The sequence below is a fragment of the Culex quinquefasciatus genome, chromosome 3 (assembly GCF_015732765.1).
Source record: "Culex quinquefasciatus strain JHB chromosome 3, VPISU_Cqui_1.0_pri_paternal, whole genome shotgun sequence".
In the NCBI taxonomy this organism is placed as follows: Eukaryota; Metazoa; Arthropoda; class Insecta; order Diptera; family Culicidae; genus Culex; species Culex quinquefasciatus.
This window is the reverse complement of record NC_051863.1, coordinates 168,710,497-168,734,887: the sequence shown is the minus strand read 5'-3', so window position 1 is coordinate 168,734,887 and position 24,391 is coordinate 168,710,497. Positions and strand designations below refer to the sequence as shown.

At 36.2% G+C, this 24,391-nt stretch overlaps 2 protein-coding genes across 9 annotated transcripts in view; both read right to left on the bottom strand.

The window, feature by feature from the left end:
- Nucleotides 1-9,797, bottom strand: part of LOC6053063 (calcium uniporter protein, mitochondrial) — a 249,056-nt gene extending 239,259 nt beyond the window's left edge. The window contains exons 1-2 of one of the 4 annotated variants that reach the window (XM_038265288.1): nucleotides 9,026-9,797; nucleotides 8,608-8,853 (exon numbers count right to left, since the gene is read on the bottom strand). In XM_038265288.1, coding sequence (XP_038121216.1) covers nucleotides 8,608-8,787 — 180 coding nt within the window. In that variant the 5' untranslated portion in view covers nucleotides 8,788-8,853; nucleotides 9,026-9,797. The remainder of the gene's footprint in view (nucleotides 1-8,607; nucleotides 8,854-9,025) is intronic. The other 3 variants (XM_038265289.1, XM_038265291.1, XM_038265292.1) reach the window with 3 other exon arrangements.
- Nucleotides 9,798-22,701: 12,904 nt separating this feature from the next.
- The window catches only part of LOC6040591 (bifunctional heparan sulfate N-deacetylase/N-sulfotransferase), a 366,151-nt gene continuing 364,461 nt past the window's right edge, over nucleotides 22,702-24,391 (bottom strand). For all 5 annotated transcript variants that reach the window (XM_038266169.1, XM_038266170.1, XM_038266168.1 and 2 more), the window contains 2 exons: nucleotides 23,762-24,114; nucleotides 22,702-23,702 (listed from right to left, as the gene is read on the bottom strand). In XM_038266169.1, coding sequence (XP_038122097.1) covers nucleotides 23,600-23,702; nucleotides 23,762-24,114 — 456 coding nt within the window. In that variant the 3' untranslated portion in view covers nucleotides 22,702-23,599. The remainder of the gene's footprint in view (nucleotides 23,703-23,761; nucleotides 24,115-24,391) is intronic.

Sequence of the window (24,391 nt, the reverse complement as noted above, 5' to 3'; positions counted from 1 at the left end):
ATCCATCCCGGGAATTCCCGGGACAAAAATCCCGGGATTTTCCCTAAACCGGGAATTGCCGAGTCCCGGGATTTTTTATACTTTGTCCCGGGAATTCCCGAAATTGAAAAAAAATGGTTGGTTGTGGAAATAGATGATCAGTTGAATACTTAGTAATCAATAAGAATTTTGAAGCATTAACAAATTTTTATTCGACATATATCAACATAAATTTGGCTTTTAAGGGACAATTTTCAAAATTTAAGTTTATAGATCCGCAAAATGCCTAGCGCTATAAATATTTTTTAATTAAATTTTATGTATTTTTAAATACTTACGTTTACTGATGATTTTAAGCTCAAAAAATCAAATTAATTTATTTTTCATAAAAAAAATCGGCACCTGGAGCAAGTTCGGACAATAGTAACGAATTAAGACAGCTGTTCAAGCCAATATTCTTTGCATAATGTTTTGATATTTTTTAAAATTATTAAGTACACTGATTTTCAAAATTTATTGCTCTAAAATATCTTGTACCTATTAAGACTGCAGTCCTGATTTTTCTAGTTGGCTATATATAAAACATGAAATTCTGAAATTTTCGTAATTTTTACATTGAATGTTATCACTTTATTTGTTTTCAATTCTTGTAATGTTTTAATATTTTCAATCATTTTTTAAGCTTTTGTTTTCATTTAAAAAAAATTAAAGAAATGTATTAATAAGAATTTAATGATTATTAATGTGAAATAATTTGAATCACATTGGGTAAACAATTATAATTCATCAAAAATCCAAAGCACAACAAAGAACAAAAAACAACAATTTTAAATATTTTTTAAACTTACTAAAAACTGCTGTTATTGTTCAGATTGAAGTATAGATTATCACCAATTAATAGTAATGAGCTAATTCTATGATTGTAAAAAACATATCAAATTTAATGAAAACGTAGGAATTTCCGGGATTTAAAAAATATTTTTCCCTTTTCCCGGGAAATTCAAAACCCGGGAAAATTGGACACCCTACTTATCTGGTATTTTCAATGTAATTTTAAAGCCTTTAATAATTTTTGCAACTATTTGAGCAAAAGACTTTCTAGAGGTTGCATTTTATAGAAAGTTATCCAAGGAATTCGATAAAAATAAAATTTTGACCCTTAAGTGCCCCCGTATAATATATTTTAACACTCTAAGTGTTAAAATTCAGTTTTGACCAATTCCTTATATTATTATTTTTTCTATTTTATCACCATCGTGTTCCCCGGACAATTTTCCATAATAATCAATGTAAACCTCAAACTAAAATGAACTATTGGCGAGATACAGCGATTTTACTGAAAAAAGTTTGATTTTGCGCAGCACTTGGAAGTACATGGTGTGCTTTTCAGCAAAAAGGGATGAATCCCGCATAGTTCGGGTTTTATATGTGAGAAACTTATTTCGGATTTGAATTCATAGGACAGAGTGCTGCGCAAAATCAAACTTTTTTTTCAGTAAAATCGCTGTATCTCGCCAATAGTTCATTTTAGTTTGAGGTTCACATTGATTTTTATGTTAAATAGGAGCGGCCGTGGCTGACTGGTTACGGTGTTCGCTTTGTAAGCGAATGGCCCTGGGTTCGATTCCCATCTGCTCCCAACGAGAAAGTATAGGAAATATAAATCTTGAAACTCTGAACATGAACGAAACATCAAAGTCGCTCGAGTCGAGGTTCGATCCCCCGTCCTTTGGATTGGTAAGCAAAAACCACTAGGCCATCGCGACTTGGTGAGCTATGATTGGAATTACGAATACTGTTACTATCAACTATATACGCGCTGGGTCCTTGTCCATTTGACAAGGGTTCGGAAGTTCTAAAAAACGCTGCAAACGTTCTTCAGGGCGGAGCTTGTCGATAAAGCTGAAGTACCTCGCGCTCGGCTAGCCAGCTTAGAAATGGGTCACCGAAGCTTGGAAGAGCTAACACCTTCCAAATGCCTATGCGAGTTATTTGAATGTATAGAATGCAGATCTAAAAATACATGGAAACAACTCAATTTGTAAGAAGCGTCCGCGTGGTCTCGTTTGGTTGGTTGCCTACACACACACACACATTGATTTTTATGTTAAATTGTCCGGGGAACACGATGATGATAAAATAGAAAAAATAAAAGAAATTAGTAAAAACTGAATGTTAATACTTAAAACGTTAAAATATAATATACGGGGGAACTTAAGGGTTTAAATTTTATTATTATCGAATAGTTGCAAAGTTATGATTAAAAGAAACAAAAGTTTTTTAGAAGATCGTCAAAAAAATCGGTGAAGATCGAGTCCAAAAGTGTACTCAGTTGACATGGAATGTTCCATATGTTGTTTACAATCAATTATACAAATTATTATTCAAATTTTATTTATTAGAAAAAGAAATGCAATTTAAGTAAGTTTTCAATAAATAAATTTTGCAATGGCCTCGCCCATTAAATTGTAACATTTGGGCTTAAAATTTAATGCAATAATTTATTTTTTATTATTCAACACGGACAACCTTAGTTTTCCTTTAAATTGCTTTCACAAACTGGAATCATCTTGGATATACATATTCATTCATCCTCGACCTTGTCCTTTACCCTGACAAGAAATTACAATTGTAAAAGAAGAATCTCTTTTGTTGTGATTCGTCAGTTCAGGGTTAATCCATCGCAAGAAAGTACGTTCTTCCTACCTCCATTTAGTAGGTGACATTTCTTTTAGCAGCAGATTACAACTTGACAAAGGGAAAGAGAGAGAGAGGAAAAAGAAGGAATAAACCACCTCTCCACCCTTTAATAAAAAGAGGAGCACGATGGTGGTGGTGAGGCGTGACACGAACCATGTCTGGCTTTCCCTTTTCACGAAACATCACACAAAAGCGCCACGCGAAGGTGGATTATGGCGGGGGAACGGTTCTTCTTTTTTTTTTTTTGACAGTTGTCACACGCGCGCCAGCTTCTTCTCTTATCTGCAACGCGAAAAATTCCATTCTCGCTCGAAAAGAAAAAAAAATCTGCGAACGGTTCTCTCTTCCCTCTCTCGAGTTTGTTTTTCTTTTTTATTTCTAGTTTATCCTGTACTGAACTTATCTTTCGTGGGTAAACAGCAAAAGCTAGGCTAGTGAGAGCAACTGCTTATCGCAGTGTTTTTTTTTTCGTGTGGTAGTAATGTGGCTTGTTATGGTGGTGAAAACTGCTATGTGTTAGTTTGCCACCATAAACGTGACAACTCTTTGAACAGAGCTAGAACAGTGTATGACGGACGTCGTATGCTAATTAGCGAGTTTAGGCAAATTGTACGCGATTTGAGTTTTAATGCAGTGCGAATTTTTTTGTTGAGCAGTGATAATGAATGGATTTCACCAAAATGTTTAATCATGATTTTCTGATAATTGAAAAAAGTACCCAAAATCATCTCCTTGGCTTTAAGATTTATTCAATGAACACTGTAAAAAACATCAACAATAAAAAAAAGCATGCTTAAAAACTTTAAAGATTCAATGGAAATATAAGTCTAATCAGCTGAAATCAATTTGAAATGCATTTTCCGCCGATTAAAATTTAATAAAGCATGCCTGGGATCGATCAAGCAAATTTTGATTTTTTTGTGAAATTCCGTTGCAACGTATGTACTGCAAAGTTTTTTTTTGGCAAAAAAAAACTAATTCTACCAATTTATTCAGATTAAAATGAATTTTCCTTTTTTGAACCTATTCTTTTAAGAATTATTTAAGTGTGATAAGGAAAAACATGTTTTTTTTAAATTGCATCAAGATTCCCAAACAACAGTTTCATAAAAATCAAAAATACCACATTTTTCTGACATATACAAAAGGTTTTAAGGGAGAACTGTAATTTCTCAACTATAACAGCATTTCTATGGAAGAATTTTGTTCGATGTTCCAAAACAACTAAAATTCTTCGTCATGCATGTGAAAGAAGTCTTTAAAAACCTCAAAATAGATCGATAATATCAAATTTCAAAATACATTTTTGATTCATTTCAAATAACCATGCAGGGCAATATGCACCCCAATTTTGGGGCAAAATGCACCGGGCTCAAGCAGTTTTCACTAGGCATTACTAGATGACACCACTGTTTTTACAACGGAGCATCACAGCGGTGCATTTTGCCCCGATCTCGCTTTTGCAGATTTTTTTATTAAAAACAACTAACTTCGTTCTGCATTATTTCGTTTGTTGACGTTTTTTGCCTTTTTGCTTATTCAGCCTTTTTGCTTATTATTTGAGTTTACGTAAATTTTCCCTTACAATCTGTAGATGCTCTGGAATCGGTCACAGAGTGGCCAAAGTGGCTAATTTTTAGGATATAAACCTTCCTTGGGCTTACACGAACCTAACGCAATAAAAAGCGCCTCGATCCGACATTCCGTGTTCAACTGATTAGCGTTCGAACAAAACCATCGATTTTACATATATATAGATACATTTTTCAATGTTTTTGGACTCATCTATCTTATTAATAATTAAGATTATGGCAAAAACTATATAAATCAACACTTACAATATCAATAAATGCTTTTTATATTGTCCAAAAATCATTGAAAGTTCAATGAAAATGGAAAACAGAACATTTCAAAGTTTTGCAAATAACTTGAGCTGTTTTTTAAACTAATATGCTCAAATTTTACCAGTATGGTTTTGCAATGTTAGGCTTCCAATTTCTATGATTTTTTTTCTCGGAAAATTCTTCCCAATACCTAGAAAGCAAGGGATGCATTCTGCCCCGGGGTGCATATTACCCCCTCTCCCCCTAATGGTTTAATGGCAATTTGTCTTAAATTTTATAAAGAAAACATTTTTCAGTTTACACAAAGGAGACATACAAATTATCATAAAAAAAAACCTTGTACAATCGCAGTGAATTGTTTAGAATACATTTTTAATTAAACGGGACACTTAAGCTTTCAATTTTTAAATTCCCGAGCTATAGCTCAGAAAACCTAAAAAACTATGCTAATTCATCAGAAATTTCTCAATTTTTGACTCTAGAGCAATAATCTAAAAAAAAAGTTATTTTTGTATGTTTTGATTTAACCTTTTCTCCATACAATTTTGGCAGCTGTTCAGACAAAAATGATACGTAAACATTCGAAAATTTGGTGTCTTCGGCAATTTCTAAATTTATTTTTTTTACAAAAAAATAATTTCTCAAAATCTGTATTTTTTAATTTTAAAATTTTGTATGTGTTTACTGCCGTTCTACGCATAATTGTCCCATGTCAGTTTTGGACGATTTTGACTTTATGACATTTTTAAGTTTAGTCTGATGTGTACTTTAAGGGGTTACATATATGTAGAAAATCACAAAATTTCATATTACAGAAAATTTATTGAATCCACTAAAATGATGATCAATCACTCCTGAAACTATCATGAAGATATTACATGATTAAACTGAGTTAGAGACGACATTTTGCCGTGCGCAAAGCGGACTGTCAAACTTTCTGAGCGTTTTTCTCGAAACACCGAGTTGATTTACGGGTGCCACGATATCTCGAGATGGGATGGACCAAATTGGCTGAAAATCGGGGTGAAGACTCTCAAGAACTATCCCGTGTGCATGACGAAGCCCGATTTTGAAATCTAGCTTTAAAAAAAAAATACAAAAATCAAAAACTTACGATTTTTTTATATGAAAAACACAAAAATATTTTTATCTTTTTTTGAAATAAGTTTTTTGAAAATCGGCCTTCGTCATGCACACAAGACTGGTTTAAAGAGTCTTCACCAAAATTTTGAGCCGATTTGGTGAAGGCACGGTTGAGATATCGTGGCACCCGTTTTTTGAAACTGCTAACTTCAAATAGCTACATCTTGGCAATGATACAACCAAATGTCTTCAAAATTGTTTTGATAATAGATGAAAATGTATATTTTAATTCCCTGAAAACAGATTTTAAATAAAATTTAGTTTGTGCTCACACCAGCCTCTGACTTTTCTGACGATTTACATGTATGTAACCCCTTAAGAAAAACACATAAAATCTGGTACTTTGTTCGGAAACTCATTAAGTCTGTTTGTCCCATCGTTAATATTCTACTTATAATTGTCCCACCAAGGATTTTCTTATACGGAATCATTAGTTTTACTAAGCATTATGTCTTGTTTACCTGTTGTATAGCAAGAGAATCACAAATAAGTGTGATAAACTGCTAACTGGGGCGATTAGGGACACATAGGGCTAATAGGAACCCACGGTACAATTATGCGTAGAAACACAGAAATCGGTCGAAAAATTTCAATCGCGTTTTTCTCAGTTGCACTTTTTTGAACATGGGACAATTAGGCGTAGAAGGGCAGTTTAGGGGACAAAAACCGCAATTTTTGAGCCATAGAGAAATATAGACAGACAATTTTTCGCCGAGCTAGGATTTTTTGAAAAAAAAAAATGTTTTTATTTAATAGAAATTGTAGTAAAAAAAAACATTGAGTGTTTACAAAAAAAATGAAATTAAAAAGTACTTAACAGATTTATTCATGAAGTGTAAAAAAATATAGTCACTTTATTTTTAACCTGAAAATTCCTGTTTTGCGATTTTACAAAATATTTCAAATAAAAAAAAATATTAAAATTTTAAAAATGAACAATATGCCTAATATTTGCACAGTGGTATGAAACCGAAATCTAGCGTGACAAAATTGATAGCACGTTAAGATTTAGAGCTTTGTTGTCTTCGGAAAAATAATCAGGGTCAATTGGTTCATCTTTTGATATGGTGGACATTAGGGTGGTCCAAATTTTAGGGTGGTTCAGAATTTTTAATTTTGTGGGATGACGAGATAGCACCTTGATGTCTTCAGAAAAGTTGTAGGAAATTTATAGCCAAAATACGACTAAAAAGACGCCATTTTGAAATGTGAATAACTGGAAAAGGTGAAAAAGTTTGACCTCGCTCTTAGAAGCATTTGAAAGTACACATTCAAGAGTACATTTTCTAAAAATATCTCGGAGGTCTTTTTTGTTTAACTCATTTAATCTCAAATTGAAACTGAGCATTTTTAAATCGTTTTTTGCCATAACTTTTGATTGAATTGACCAAAATTCGTTTTTCAAGAACAAAAATGTTCATTTTGACAAACTCTACAATTGTTTAGAAGGACCCAAAATGTACAAAATGATCTAGTGTTTGTAAAAGAAGAAACAAATTTAGCTGAATTAGGTATTTCAGGAACCAACAAAATAATTAAATTTATTCCTGAAATATTTCAGTAAATATTTGTTTCTTTTTTACAACCAGTAAAAAAAATTTCTTTTTTACAACCACTAGATCATTTTGTACATTTTTGGGCCCTTCTAGACAATTGTAGAGCTTGTCAAAATGAACATTTTTGTTCTTGAAAATGGGCAAAAAACAATTTAAAAATGTTTATTTTCAAATTGTTAGTCAGACCAAAGAACAAAAATAAGCAATCTTGGTTGTTGGACTAGGTACTCACAAATCATGCGAAGAAAATTTTAAGCAAAAATATTTAATTTAATTTCAATAACTGATCTGGGCTGAAAACTGTGTTTACGTCAGAAATGATTCAATAATTCGGCGTCCTGTACACAAACATTTGAATGCAGCAGGTAAAAGCCTTATTTTTGCATTTAATTTTTTGGTCGCGTCTTTGGTGTTCACCTGAACAATCTTGAAATAAGTTATGAGGATTCAAGATTCTTCTCTTCCCATCATTCCCTTGATTCTGGAGTTTTTTTTTTTTTTTTTTTTTTTGAAAAGGTCCTATAAACCTAATTTTCAATTTTTGCTTTTTGGGTGTTGCTTTGGGGTATTCAGAAACACCCAAAAAGCAAAAAATGAAAATTTGGTTTATAGGACCTTTTCAAAAAAAAAAAAACTCCAGATATGAACACCTGGGGCTGAAAAGAGAAATTGCGTAACGTGATTTTCGAATGATCCCACTTTGTTTACATCACAAAGTAGGAGGTGGTTCAAGCACAAGCGTGACTTCCTTCCACTTGAAAAAAATGTTTTTAAATCTGTTGTGTGTATTTTTGTTTTGTTCAAGTTTTCGGTTCAAAATGAAGTAGTTCGCCAGTTTGGCGGAAAGCTTATTAGGAGTACTTTCAGAGTTTGTAAGAAACCAGAAAATGTGGAAATGTCAGCATCGTTTTTTTCATGTCAATAATGGTAATATAGGTATTGATTCTTCCGATCATTTACTGTTTTCATCATACATACTCATGACATCACCAATCAATTATCGCTACACGAACTATCATCGCACAACAGTGACTTCATCGGAGCATTCTTGAATCACACCGCCGTGGCCACCAACAACAGCTGTTACTGTCGGCTGCCAGCTTCGCATCGCGATTCATTAGGAAATTCCTCGCGAGTTAAAAATCGTCACTGGTTGGGTATTTCTTTCAATCTCACAGTCATGATAAGGTTCTGCGACTGCAAATGACCCTGTTGACACAACACTCTGCTAATTTTAAACGAACCCTCCGCTATAGTCACTATCAATGACTTCCTTCCATTCACATGCATCGTTGTTATTGTGGCCTTAAAATAATTCTCTCGCCCGGTCCCGGCACACCCACACAAAGCCATCGCAACGCATGGTGTACGAGCTCTCTACTCACCGCAGTTGTAACGCTAAAACCAAGCTGCTGCTGCTGCTTTCGGGGAACAAACCGCTGCTGCGGCCGACTCAGCTGGTGGAAGCTGGCCGCGAATGTTTTCAATCCACAGGCGCCAGACAGGTCCAGCCGGAGCAGCACCTGGGCCGCCGACAGTCGGATGTGGGCCACCCCGCGAGACATTTTCGTCGTCACTGCTTTAAACTTTAACACTTGACTCACACTTTTGTGATTATTTTCGAGGAAAAGCTAGAAAAAAAACACACACACTTGAGCTCGCACTCTGGCTGGCCACACCGTCGCCACTGGCACTGGGACGGGGATGAGGACACGAGGCTTCTCGCCGCGATTCTCTGCTCGCGCTCTCGCGAAATTCACCGCACTTTCACCTCTAGAGGAAATTCTTAGCCAGAATACCTACTTTCTCCCAGAATGCGGTTCCCGTTCAGCGAAACGATTGCACTCGAAAATTTCAAACGGGGAAATACGCAATTCTTCTCTCTTCCTGAATCACTTGAAGATCTTCACCGCCGCACCGAATTCCATTCAGTAAACCTTCCCCGAAAATTCGTCAAACAGGTTCTGCCACAAGCTCCAGCTCATCGAACCCGTCGTGGGCCAAACAACAGCACACACCTTTTGCCGTCTAAGCGAGCTCACACGCACACGCGTCGGAATTTTTCGCCCCTGCAGCAGGTTCTTCTATTCCTTCCTAAATAAAACCGTAATATTCCCCAAACGCCAAGTGGGACGACCTCAGAGCAGGGGGCTGCTAACCCAACGGAGGGGAATCCTAGGCTGGGACGGCACACACAAACACACACACACCAAACGGACAGTCGAACACGGTTCCGAACGATAAACAGCTCACGCGGGTCCCGATTCCACCAGAAGACTGACCTGCCAGGAATCAAAGCGAACGTTCTGAGTCCCAAGTTCGGAATTCAACACTCACCGCAGCGCGCACCAGGAGAGGACACACGCGAGAGAGAGAAAGAGAAATTAAGGACGAAAATCTCACCGCAAGGACGTCTGTTTTGCTGTTGCTAGTGAGAGCGACTAGGACACACCGCTCTAGGACAGGTTCCTTCAGAATCACCGCGGAACAGAATGTGGGGGAGCAGCGCACACCAATACTGACGCGGACGGGAACGAAAATAACAACACAGCGCGTGATGAGCTCATTCGCGTGCTTGTGTTGTGGTTGCGTCGTGCGTGTGGCGCTGACAGATGGGTGTTGTTTACGTCGTGCACGGTTGGGAGGAGTTGGTTAGAAATCGCATTGGATGGACACAAAATTAACTCGGGATGGAGCGGTACGAGATTGCACTCTAACGGCCTTTCATTACACGCAGCGGCCTGTACACCGACAATTAAATAAGCAGCCTTATTCTTCCACTTTAATTTTTGATCGCGTTTTCGGTTTACTCATGAACAATCTTGAAATTATTTATTAGGATTTGTGATTCCTCTCTTTCCATCATTCCCTCGTTACACGCGTGTGAATGGGACGAAAAGCCGTAAGAGCAATATCGTACCGCCCCTTTCAAATTTTGCCCTAGATATCTCATTAAATCTTTCTGCAACCCAACCAAACAAAACAGTTAGTACCTTAGTATAGAGATATCCACGCGCGAGAGTGTGTTAGTTTGTTACAAAATTTACACGCAAATCGAGTAGAATGATTCGTCTGTCAAAATCAGCTGTGTCCTTTGTTCTACCACGAGCACGTGGTAAACAGTTGGTTTTTACAGACGATTGATCTACTCGATTTGCCTATGTCTGCGTAAAAAAAGTGTAAACAAAATCAGCTGCTTGAAATTCAGCCAATCACAATCGTTCAAAACCAAAACAATACTTCTAATACAAATACTAACACAGCATGATGGTGTGCGTGAGAAAAACCGTGTACCTAATTAGACCTAGAATTAGACAGAAATAAAAATATTTCTGGAGCAACACGAGAAAAGGGTGGATAAGCATTTTGGTAGCTGGAACTATTCTCAGATTCCGAGCCAACAGGTAACTTATCCACAAAGCTCGATGTGTTAAACAATATCTGGCCTTCCCAGCTATCTTTTAACGTTGCGGGTTTTGTTAAATAGTTACCTGTTGCCTAGGAAATTTAAAAATAGTTCTAGCTGTCAAAATGCTTATACGCCCTTTTCAAATGTTGCTCCAGATTTTTTTTTATTTTAATCATGTTAATAAAATATCAAATACTAATTGGGTCCTAAAATGAAGCTTAGATTGCTGATATTATTGTTTACAGCGATAAAGCTTATTTTTCTGAGTACAATGACCCTTCGTACGACCACAAAGAGTTTAAAATTGATTTTTAAATCAATTTTGAAAAATTAACCTCGCGGTCCTTCTTGACAGAAAAGCTCCTACTTGACAGCTCGTTCCAAGGGGACCATAGTTGATTCATCGAAAAAATGTTGTCTTGTCAAAATTTATTTTTGCATTAAAATGAAAAAAAGTAATCAGAAATGGTTTTTAATGGTGTTTTTTACCGTTGTACATAAAAATTTACATAGGGCTTTAGTACCCAATTCTCGGGTCCAACAAACCAAATTTTCAGTTTATGCTTTCTGGGTGTTTTTTAATACCCCTGACTCAAGGCGGTTTCAAAAACACCCAATATTCAAAACCTGGAAATTTGGTTTATTGGACCGTTTCAAAAAAACTACTGTTATTATTAGAATATTCCAACCTAAAATATTTATGCTCCAATGACGATATTGTAACCCATTCCACATGAACGTGCATTGGGTGGAAATTTCGTTTGACAGCCAGCGGGCGTGTAGTTTACGCTGCAGACGCAGACAAAGTTTCAACAGGGCACGTAGAACTCAAAAATGCCGGCGGAACAGTGATGGAAAACATGGTTCGCAGCCCCTTATCAATTACTTTTTTATTATATTCATGAAGTTAAATAAAAACTATATATATATGAAAAAAATGGAAATGAAAAATGCAAAAACTATTGTATTAAATAATAGTAAACCTTTTATTTGAACAGTATTTTTCTTTGAGAGTTGAAAATTAAATCTGTTCTTTTGATCACTGAGAGTGCGGACCGAGGTGCGGACTATTTTTTATAAAAGTACAATACGTTTTGTTCATTCTTCTTTACTAAACGTGTAGGAAGAATTTTAAGTTCAAAATCAGGGATGCCAGGTACACAGATTTTTGAAGTTGTGTCCAGAAATTTTGTGATGCACAGACAAACACAGACTTTTTAAATTGGACACAGAAATAAATACACAGATTTTCCAAAAATGGAGTGAGTTTAGGTCAAAGCACAGACATTCACAGACTTTTTTCCCGCAGTAGTCCAGATTTTTCAAATTCTCACCTGGCATCCCTGTTCAAAATGCAAACAAAGCAAAAGGTAGCAAGAAAAGTCGTCGGAGAATGAGGGGTTGATTGAATAGAAATTTTGTTTGTAGGACTTAAAAAAAACTCTGGAATTATTCTAATGTTGGAGGAGTGATTAAAATCAAAAACTTCATGCAGCCGTCATTTTTCTTATAATAGGGTCCTGAAGCCCAAGGAGAATTTTTATGTACAACGGTAAAAACATGATTAAAAACCATTTCTGTTTATTTTATTTTTCATTTCAATGCAAAAAAAATGTACAAGACAAAATTTTTCCGATGGATCAACTATGGTCCCCTTGGAAAGAGCCGCGATGTTATTTTAAAAAAAATGCTTTAAAATCCATTTTGAATCCTTTGCGTTCGTACAAACCCACTGAGAATTTTGGCTCGAGCCTCGACTCGATCTGGCTCGAGATCGAGCCTGAATCGAGCCAAAATTCTCAGTGGGAGGGATCATTGTACACACTCAGGAAAATAAGCATTATCGTTGTGAACAATAACATCACACATTTATGCTTTTAATTTGAGGATTCAGTTGCAGTTTTTTACGCCATTTGGGTACCCTTAGGACTATCCTCGAACACTCGCAACGACCATGAGAAGATTTAAAAAATACATGCTACGATTTTAACATTTCAATGAAAAAGGTATTCGATTCCTGACATGCTAAATATGATTTTGAATGAAGGAAAATGCATTATAGATTGTATTCAGTTTATTAGGCTTCTATTTCCATTAAAATTTTTAAAATATTTTCAACGGCCTAGTAAGGCTTGTACTCGCCCCTCCTTCCTCTACAAAGTCGGCCCGAAAATCAGGGGAGATTTTTGTTTTTCAAACTGATCAAAATATTAATGGAAATTTAAGTGCAATCAAATAAATTCAAAATAAAATGCCCTGCGTTTAGACACATTTTAAGCATGTTTGTGTTTATTCAAAAATGCTTTGATTTTTTAAAATTTTGTTTTTTTTTGGTTTTGTTTTATTTGTTTTTTCTTTTAAACTTCGGCTATTAATTACATTTGTTTGAAAGGTTGTGTTTTTTTAAATTTCATCCTTTTCTTTGGAGAGATTTTTCATAATTTTCAGTGAGATGGAAGATTTTTATTTCGTTGATCTTTGTAAATATCGTTTTGCCTTCCTCACTTCACTGAGGAAAGGCTATAAAATCACTCGAAAAACATACTTTTTAGTTAGACCAGCTGAGCAAATGTATGTGTGTTTGGCTGTATGTAGACATGTGTACCAAATCAATGTCACTGGAATATCTTGTCACAGGCTGAATCGATTTTGGGCGGAATGTTTTTAATCGATCCGTCTTAACGTCCCCTAAGTTGCTATTTAAATTCATGCAGTTTTATAACGTATTACAGTATAAAGTTATGTTAAAACAACTGTTTCATATTAAATTAAAATTATGGTAAAAAGGGTTGCTTTTACATGAAACCCTGACATGTTAAATATTTTTAGAAAGCATATGAGAAGACCTTTCTTGTGGATTAAGAATTTTCAAGATCTGACTTACCTATCTAAAATTACAAGCTGTTTAAAAATTGGTCTGAATCTACATAACCTCAAATGGTCCCGTCTGATCGCCACGAATAAAGCCTTGTAGAGGGATGCCATTTTCCTGAAAGGCGGTGTCTCACAGCAAAAAATCCGATGGTAAAATCGCATGCAAAAGCATGCACATCACCTTTGTGAGCAAAAGCATGTAATATTGTATGCGAAAACGTGTACATAATAAGCATGTACAAAAGAAAAATAAATTAATGTTGCACACCCCAAAAATAACATCAATCTGTTGAGAGTCATATCCCGATTACCAAGTCCGCGCCCCAACCGTCTCGGCTATCTCGCCATCTTGAAATGATGTGTCCAATGCCGATGTACCAGTAGGTTTTCCGTACGTCGTATACTGAATTAGCTGCATACGATGTATGGGGAACATACAGCTACATCGGTGTTGATCCAGCTAACTTCACAGCGGCGAGAATAGCCGAGATGGTTGGGGCGCGGGGATATGACTCTCAACAGATTGATGTTATTTTTGGGATGTACATGCCTATTATGTACACTTTTTCGCATACAATATTACATGCTTTTGCTCACAAAGGTGATGTGCATGCTTTTGCATGCGATTTTACACAGATTTTTTTTACTGTGGCTGTATAATCTTGACAAAAAGTCTGTAGAAAGTCTGTTTTTTTTTTATTTTGATTATTTTTATTAGGACCTCTTAGGTGCTGAGATCACGTTAGGGGAGATCCATAAACCATGTGGACACGTTAGGGGATTGTAATCACTCTACAAATGAGAGGACGGCACCAACCACCTAAAAGTGGATTAAGTTACGTTTTTCATTCTGTAACCCTGGAAGATTAAAATTAGTTTACACAATTAATTGTTGTTATATGTACTGCGATTAAATAAATTTTAAAAGTTTTGATTAAAAAATTGTAAGCATAAATTGGGCCGCTGGGCTAAATGGTTGGGCACTCTTGAATTATGAGATTGGAAAAACAGTCAATTTTCCAAAACTGTTTTAGGCAAGGTTTTAAGTCCCATTATAATCTCAGGAAAAATGTAACAATCAATCAAATCCATCAAATACAGTCATCCCACATATTCGGAACGGTTTCCAGATCGGCCAATGTTCAAAAAATCATAGCAAATCGATAATTGAACTTAATGATTCGCTTTTACCTTCATTTGAAAGATTTTCTTGCGATCTTTGCATTTGCAAATTTTAACTTTTATATGAAGTTTGAAGTTTTATATGAAGTATTGACAAATTATCACAGAAGTATTCCAAATTTGTGGGTGTTCCGAATATGTGGGATGACTGTAATACAAATTATGAAGGTCATTGCAAAATTTTATTTATTTCAATTTATGAATTTAAGATATATTTATCGAAACATGAAAATCGCCTGGGGTCTAAACAATCACTTTCACAAACATCTTCTAATCCGTAGATACCTGATACCAATCGCCAACCTTACTCTCCCAGTTCGACGGTATCGGCTGCGGCCCTGTGCCGTAGTTTCCCCGGCTTCGTTCGGTAGCCGACTGAGGCGCCATCTCGACACCGGAAATCATCAGGATCGCCACCACGAGCAGCAGGACCAGCACGGTGGCGTTCATGGTTTCGGAAGTTGTGTTTTCTTTTTTCAACAGCTTCTGGTGAAATTGTGAATGGACCAAGAAGCGAGGGTACATTTTATATGCTTAAGGTGTGTACGTTTGGACGAGTGTGGTTCGGAATAACTTCGGTTAGCTTGTTTTTAATTGATTTGTTCGGGGAATTTACTGGAACGATTTGGAAAAGTTCTCTGTGAAGTACAAATATTTCAGATTTATTTTTTTAGGCATCTTCATAAGGATTTTTTAAAATTAAATTTAACTGCGTCCAAAAATGAAGTATAAACGGGAATGATAATTATACAAATAAAATTCCACGGGTTGAATAAAAAAGATCTATTAATTTGAATGAATTTTAACAAAATTAGTTATTTGAAATAGTAAAAACCAGCAAATTGTATGGAGTTAGAGCGAGTATTTACACTCAAAGTAAAAAGTATCCTTTTTTCAAGTTCACCCGTCGTCACCCTTTAAAAAGGTATCGAAAATGTACTGAATTTGACATACCCTTTTAAAAGGGTGACGCCGGGTGAACTTTAAAAAAGGATAGAAAGTATCCTTTTTGAGGATTGAAAGTACCCTTTTGAGGGATACTTCTAACTTTGAGTGTAACCTGCCAAACAATCTCAGTTTTTTTTTGTGAAAACAGAACCTACTCTGAAATGAGTAGATGGGGTATCAGTTAGATATGAGTAATTTTCACTCAGATGTGTTTTGAAATTTAAACACATTTTTTCAGAAAACAAAATCGTCGGAACCTTCCACAAAAATACAACCGACTGATTCATTTTGATTTTTGACCCAGACATTCGTTAAATGGTATTTAAAACAGAGCATTTTAGATTTATGACAAATTTTCTTTGAGAATGATGGACGACTACACCTAAACTAAAATTAATAATATTATGATTTAAAATGAAAATCAACAAGATTATATTTCAAATTTCGCATGTTTTAAAGTAAAAACAAGTTAGTGAACATTCAAAATTAGATATGTAGTTGTTTGCTTTCACTAACATGGTGTATAATGAGAAAATTAACAAGTTTTGCCACACCTTGTTGACGGTGTGCTATTTAAGCAAACCTATTGGCATATTTCAGCTTTAATCGCACTCGTATCAGCATGGTTAGTTGCAAGTTTTTCGCACTAATTTTGGTCCTCGTCAGCCTCGCCAGAGCGGCCAGCATCGATGGCGACGATAAAGAAGACACCGCAGTGGAGGTTCTACCCATGCAAAAAACTTCACCCGCCGACCAACCCGTCGAAATGAGCACCACCAAAAGTGACGACGCCCCCGTGGACGCTGCAGCAGTAGAACCCCCGGGGAACCCAAACTGGTGGCAAAAGACCAAGGCATGGCTTAAGAAGCACTCGGAAGCGACGAAACAGTGGGTTGCCAAAACGTTCCACAAGAAAAACGCGGAAGAATCGGTTGGGACGTCGACGGCGGGCTCAGATGCAGAGAAGATGGAGGAACCGGCCGGGAATCCGGGCTGGTGGCAGAAAACCAAGAATTGGTTTTCTGGGCTGTTTGGATCTAAAAAAGAGGGTGCGAAGGAAAAGGAACAAAAGGTTGAAGAAGCGAAGAAATCTTGAATTTCACTTTTACGTATTGTAATCGTTAAACGGTAGAAAAAATAAACAAGATTTTACTCGAAATTGAGAGTTTTTGCCACGTATGCGTAACTTCAAGCAAGCGTGCAATGTTGACACTTTTATACACGCCAATTTAGTTTCATTCAGACTTCGTTGTTTCTAAACAGAAATTTCTCAAAAAAAAAAAAAACAAACACCTGTTTTCATACTCGTTCAGCACAAGTTTATTTTCGATCGTTTTTTATGCTTTACTCGTTTAACAGCTTTTGCTCCGCATGCCCTGACGCTCTCTTAAAACGACTATTTACAGCTTTTTTTTCTTACATTTTGACTGCACTTATTAACTATCTAATTTCTTTCATGTTTATAATCATTTGTTTCACTTATACGAACCTCGAAACGAAACACTGAAGTTAGTTACACGGTAATAAGTTTTTTTTTTGCAGCGCTGCGCACGAAATACACTCAAACCCCGATGGTTTGACACCAACTGTTGTCAAACGAACGGGGTCACGTTTTAGTTTGACACCCCTTTTACACGGAGTTCACAAACACTACTAAACGTTTGTTTTGAAAGTGTGCGTGAGCGCCGTGTAAAAAGTGACAGTTCGTCACTTTTTAGTTTGACTTTGACCAACCAACGGGGTACAAACTAAAAAAGTGTCAAACGAAAAAGTGACCAACCACCGGGGGTTGAGTGTATGTTCGTCTTACTTTTGTTTAGACCGCTATTCCGACTCTTTCCTCCAGATTAAAGCATTTTTGTTTGTTTGTTTTTTCAACACACTATTTGTTGCATTCGCTTCAAAAATAGACATTTTTTGTGTTTGCTTTTACGCTTCGCTGGGACGAAAGTTCTCTCGATTTTTTAAACCTCTTATTAGTTTTTTGTTAATTGTTGCTGTTTGGTTTTTTGTTTTTGTTAGATATGTTTTAAATTTTGCTTTCGTTTGCGACCATCGTTCGACCACTTGGTTTCTTTTTATGTTTAACGTACCACCTAAAGAAGACTTTGAATTTTAGTTTTTTTTTGTTTTTAATTCAGCAGTATAAGTACAGCACTTGTCGTCCATTGCGCTTCGAACTGCCTCTCACCTTACGATAAGTACATGTTTTGTTTGGTTTTGTCCCTTTTCTTTAAAAAGAGTTGCACGTAAAGATACTGGAAAGTTGGTTTTAAACCTAAGGGGGGAGGGAAGAAGAAAGGGAAACTATCTAAAAAATATGGCAACAAAAGTAAGTCCTGATGGTCCTTGCTCAAATTAAAACAGAGAACAAAGATGACAAAAGTTTACACGTTTTAACGACAGAAAACAGATTTTTTTTTTATGCACACTTGTACCCTGTATTTTTTGTCCATTTATAAATTAAACATTACAACTAAGGCTAAAATGAAAGGAGCGGTTCGGAGGCAGTTTGTAAAGCATTTTTTGGTTACTTTTTTCATAAAAGAGCCATTCCATGACAAATCGGGAATCGGTTGTACCCAACCCTCTCCGATTTCAAAGATACACTCAACCCCCGTCGGTTGGTCAATTTTCGTTTGACACTTTTTTAGTTTGTTTGTTCAAAGTCAAACTTAAAAGTGACAAACTGTCACTTTTTACACGGCGCACACGAACACTATCACAACAAACGTTTGGTAGTGTGTGTGAACTCCGTGTAAAAGGGGTGTCAAATTAAAAAGTGACCCCTTTCGTTTTGACAACAGTTGATGTCAAACCGCTTATGCAAGCTATTTTTGTGTAGATGAAACCAGTTGCTCTCGATAATGACATTTGAGAAGGGCGCAAGTGTTTCAAATATTTTTGCATTTCGTTATTCAAATATTGCTGTATCTCGCATCGTCAGAAGAGTGGTCAAAGGCAAACTTGTAGGAAATTTGACAGGCTTTCTGAAAAAAATACACTGAAAAAAATACACGCTACTTTGACGAAATTTTTTGATTATGTTTTTAAGTCAAATTTGAAGGCTCAAGAAAAATGTAGCTCCTAAAAAAATACAGAAATCATTTACTAAAACTATTTTATTGAAAAGTGCTCTGAACATTTTCAAAAACCGAACGGGGGAATCGATTTTCCAGGCAATTTGACATGAATGTTGAACATTGTCCTAAGTATAATCCATAGGAAGTTACAGCGGGTTTAAAAACAGCAATGTTGAAAAAATACAGAGATTTTGGCCTTTTTAGACAATTTCCCATAAATTTATCTTTAACAGCATTTCAATTGGATACGATTTGTGAGAGCCACTATTCCCTGTGTTGAAAAAAATGTTGCACTGATGGTCAAGCTTGGTCATGACTTCTAAAGGTAAAAAAAAAGTCACGCTATAAACAAAAAAAAATCTATTTTTGGTGGCTGTAACTGGCTGGAAACATTGTACTTACAAGTTTGTTAATCGATAGAATTATCGTCGATACTATTATCGTCTACCGATAACGATAATCTATCGTTATCGTTATTTCGATCATGTTAAATTATCAATGCATTCGCTTAGAATATATTTGTTGATAATGTAGTATGTTTTAAAGCATAAATACTAAAATTTTCACAAAATACCGTTTTTTTTTCAAAGTACTCATTTTTTTATAATTTGCAATTTGGGTATCAAACGATTCAAAATTTTACTTGAATTTTATCTGTTTCAGAGTTTTGTGAACGAAACACTAAAATTTTCACCAAATACCGTATATTCTCGAAAGTACTCATTTTTTTAATTCGCAATATGAGCATGAGCATGAGCATGAGCATGAGCATGAGAGACCACCCATGGTTGTCCTTCTCCGTTGCTGAACAGGACCGTAATATCCCATCAGCACAACCGGTCACACGCTTCAACGATCAAATGATGTTTCCCTTATCAACAGCATGCATGAATGCGCTGAAAAGATAAAACATCACGATCATCAAAACTAGAGTCGGTGCGAACAGGAAACAGTCGTTGGCCACCAACGGCGCCCGCCATGTCAGTTTGTAGATCTCGAGGGGATGGGACGGGAATGTTAGTTAGCACAGGCTGCTACCAAGGGTGGGTTCTATACGATATCCACACCCCCGCGTGTGTCGGAAAACTACTTCTACTTGGAATTTTGTTAGTGGGAAAGGGTAATGGCCAGGATTCATCATAGAGGATGATGATGTGGCCCAATAATCAATGAATTTCGTTAAATAAGGTGATGTATTATGTATTCTCAAGGCAAACAATGCGGATGAGACCATTCCCGGTTATTTGGTGTTGAGTTTAGCATAAATGATTCAATCTTAGACAGCCGGCTGTGGAAAGATAGAATCAAAATTATGTGTGTTTAAAAGGTGAAATATTAAACTCAGCGTTACATATTTACGTAGAGTTGACCTGAGACTATTTATACTTTTAAATTATTATAATATGAGCGACCAATAAATGACTGGTAAGTTATGATGTTATCTGAAGGACTTGAACAATCACGTTGAAACAAGATTTGTCGCCACGATTCGCGAAAAACGAATAGTCGAATTGAATGATAATTTATATTTGGCTAACGCAATTTAAAACGAATCTTCCCGTAAAACAATTCCAAATCATAGAACAAAGAAACCCGGCTGTGATGTGTATCAAATACATCACTAACGAAAAAAACACACTGACGACGATCGACGAAACCGGAACGCGAAAAAAATGCGTCCCGACAGACAGGCACCGCGAAACGGACTGGCTCAGCTCTGCTGTCATCGTGACAACCAGAGCTAGCCGCACCTTCACACTCACGCGCACGCACTCACCCGAAATACACACCGACGACGATCGACGAAACCGGAACGCGAAAAAAAAAAAATGCGTCCCGACGGACAGGCACCGCGAAACGGACTCCATTTTTTTTAATTCGCAATATGGGTATCAAATAATTCAAAATTTTGCATTTTTTAAGGCCATTGCAAATATTTTTCAAAATTGGTCTGAAAAATCAGGGGGCCAAAAGATATTATTCCAAAAAACTTCAAAATATCAATTAAAATAAATGTTGATCAACTAAAAACAATCTAAAATGCAATTTTCTGCATTGATAATCATATTTAGCATGTTTGGGCCTGTTTGAAAATGTTTTTGAATTTTTATAAAATTCCAATGTGCAGCACTGCAAAAAATGTTCGTCAATTCTTACATTTACATTTAAAAACACTTTTTTTCAATAAAATGTTGAAACAATGACCCCCCCCCCTCGACTTCGGTCAGAGTTGAGGGACATAAACTTCAAAAAATATTTGCAACGGCCTAACCGTTTTAGAGTTTTTTTTTTAAAGAAATTTTCAAATTTTCGCAAAATACCGAATTTTCTCGAAAATACTCAAATTTTGATGATTTGCAATATCGGTATCAAACGATTCGAAATTTTGCATGCATTTTCACTGTTTTAAAGTTTTTTGAATGAAATACTCAAATTGTCACAAAATACCGTACACTTTTTTATATAAAAAAAATACTTTTTTATTCGCAATATTCGCATTCGCATTTTTACTGTTTTAGTGATTTTTGAATGAAAAACTTAAATTTTCACAAAATACCATATTTTCTTAAAAAACTAAATATTTTATGATTCGCAATATGGGTTGATACCCATATTGCTACGAAGCGAAATTTCACCTGTTTTTCATTGTTTAAGTATTTTGTGAAAGTTTAAGTTTTTTATTCAAAAAACTCTAAAACTATGAAAATTTTGGTGAAATTTCACTTTGTTTGAAACTCACATTGCAAATTATGAAAATTTGAGTATTTTCGAGAAAATATTGTATTTTGTAAAAATTTGAGTATTTTATTCAAAAAACTCTAAAAAAGTAAAAATGCATGCAAAATTTCGAATCGTTTCATATCCATATCCATAGGGGCAGGGGGGCAGAATGGTCCGCCTAAGTAAAATGTACCGAAAACCTTACAAAAACATTCAAATTTATGAATCCAGTGTAGTAGGCTTATGCTTTGGGATGTTGGTTGATAAAAATTTTTAGCTTCAAACTATTTTTGATGCAATTTAAAAAAAAAGTGTTTTTCGACTACTTTTTCCAGGGTGCGGGGCAGAATGGGTCACCTTAGAAAACAAGCCATTTCGTCTAAAACAACGTCGAAGGGTGATAAGAAATGATTTAAGTAACCTTTCCAACATTGTGTCCATGCAATTTGATAACTTTTATAAAAATAGTAACTAAACAAAGATTTTTGAAAATAGTGGAAATATTTCGAAACAACTAAAAAATCAACTAATGTTGCATTAAACGTGATTTGTGAATTTGACGTCCTTCATAAGACCCTTGCTTTACAGTTGGTCTAAATCCATTCTAAGGCCCAAAACCAAGGGCGGCCCATTCTGCCCCATGGTCCATTCTGTCCCCAACTGCCCCTATTACGAATTATAAAAAATTAAGTATTTTTGAGGAAATAAGGTATTTTGTGAAAATATTAGTATTTCATTTAAACATCTCTAGAACAGTTAAAATACATGCAAAATTTCGAATCGTTTGATACCTATACTGCAAATAATATAAATAGGAGTACATTCTAAAAAAATATGGCATTTTGTATTTTTTTCGAATCTTGCCATATTATCAAAAAATATTTACTATAAGGAAGCTTAAAAATTCAACATAATTTGTTTGGTTTTAGTCAATTCTAGAAATATATCAGATATGAGTTATCGTCCGTTATCGTCGATAAAATTATCGCCAATAGAATTATCGGAATCGTTATCGTCCCGTTTATGTATAAAGTGTATAAAAAGCGTTTAGCCTAACAGACTTCAAAATAAGTTCTAACCAACAAGCAAAACTTCATTACAGCAATTCCATTTGAAAGGAACCTAAACCAAAAAAAAAAGTTCTCCGATCGGGTTTCTGTGGGTTCCTTGGCCAAAATAATTAGACCCTTATTTTTTTTTGTTTGGCCATTAGGGTGACCTACATCGTGCCAGGGTGGTTCAAAAAATGAGAATTTTCGTCATTTTTCGCAAAAACCACTTTTTTCAAAAAATTTCAATTCAATTCGTAATTAAACGACGTAACTAAAATAATGAAAAAAGACAAAAAAAATCATCCAAACTGCCTCCGCAACCGCTCCGAACCCGTTTGCACTCCCCGTCAAGTTTGGACACAGCAGGAAACGCTTTCGCCACAAGCTTTCACCACTTTTTCCACCTGGTCTGGTGGAAATCTCCGAAAGCTCCCGCCGAACTTGTTTCCTTATCCAAAGCTCGTCGGCGCCTAACATAACACTTAACTTAACACTGCTTAACCAACCTTAACTAAGACAATACTATCTCGTTTGTTTGATTCGCTCAACTAAGCTCGAACTGAAGTTAAACTTAAAACTGCGTTTACAGCGTACGATTTGTGATTTGTAAGTTTGAGTTAGTAAACATTGTTTTGTTTTCTTCTTTTCTTTTTGATTCCAGAGCAAGGAATGACGAATGTTACAACAATGACTTAGTTGTAGAAAGTGGTAGCGAGGGTGACTTGTACAATTTTTTACACAACTGCGTGAGTGTGCGTGCCTTAAAAACAGACTTTAAAAGTAAATACATTTAGAGTTAAAAGAAAAAAGAATCATTAGACTGGCGCGCTCGATCTCTCTCATTTTCTCTCGCTCACATTCTTAACCTTTCTGAACCATCGAAAAGGTGTTTTGTGTGTGGACTATTCACAATGCATGCGTATTTTCAGTGGGTAAAACTACTTCTTCTCCTTACAATTTGTACACCGCGGGGACTGACTTTGAGCCTTAAGCCTAAATTTGCTGCTGCTGCCATCGTAACTATTGACTATCGTTGAATGCATTGAATAATCGGTTGCTGCTGCTGCTGGTTCTGCTGCTGAAGTTGCTGTTGCTGCTGCCGCTGATGTTATGAAGTCGTCGAGAGGTCGTCCTTAAGCCACTGGGGGATGGGCCGCGAGCCGAGCTTCTTCAGCAGCTTGTTGAGTGCGCTGTTGTGGTTTTGGTAGTACCTAAAAACAAGTTAATAATTAATAAACTAAACATTTTAAACATTCAACCCAATATCAACCTCTGCAACCACTTGGCGCTCTTCTCGTCCATGGGCGGATACTGGCGGCCCTTCGACTTGCCCAAACACTTGTTCTTGTTCTCGTTCACGATCTGGCAGTAGAATCCCTTCTTGTTGTCGAACCGCAGGTGCTCGCTGTAGTCGAACGTGGGCGACAGCTTCAGGAAGCGCTGCAGCTCCATCATCACCTCGACCGGGTTCGACTTGAGCTGCTCGCCGTCGATGATCTGCAGCTGCTGCTGGGGGTAGTACGCGAGCCACCGCTCCAGGTGTTGGGCGTACTTGCCCGGGTTGAGGCACCGGTTGCGCAGGTCGCGCAGCGGTTTCGGGGCCGAGTCGCTCGCCATGATGACCTGGGTGGGCGGGGAGAGGATGGAAAACGTTCATGAATGAGTTGAGTTGAGTTGAACGATTCTTGAAGCAATTTTAATCAAAAATTTGTAACATTCTGTCAACAATTCAGTTTCGTTATATCATGACAGTAAAAAAAGAAAAAAAATGACAGTGTTGCCAGATAATTTGACTTGATCTATTGGAAAGGTCGTTCAAAAGCCTGTCCGTCGAAAGCTCAGTTAAATTTGGCTCGATTATTTAGTTAAAAATAAATAACTGTAACAATTTCGAGCCAAA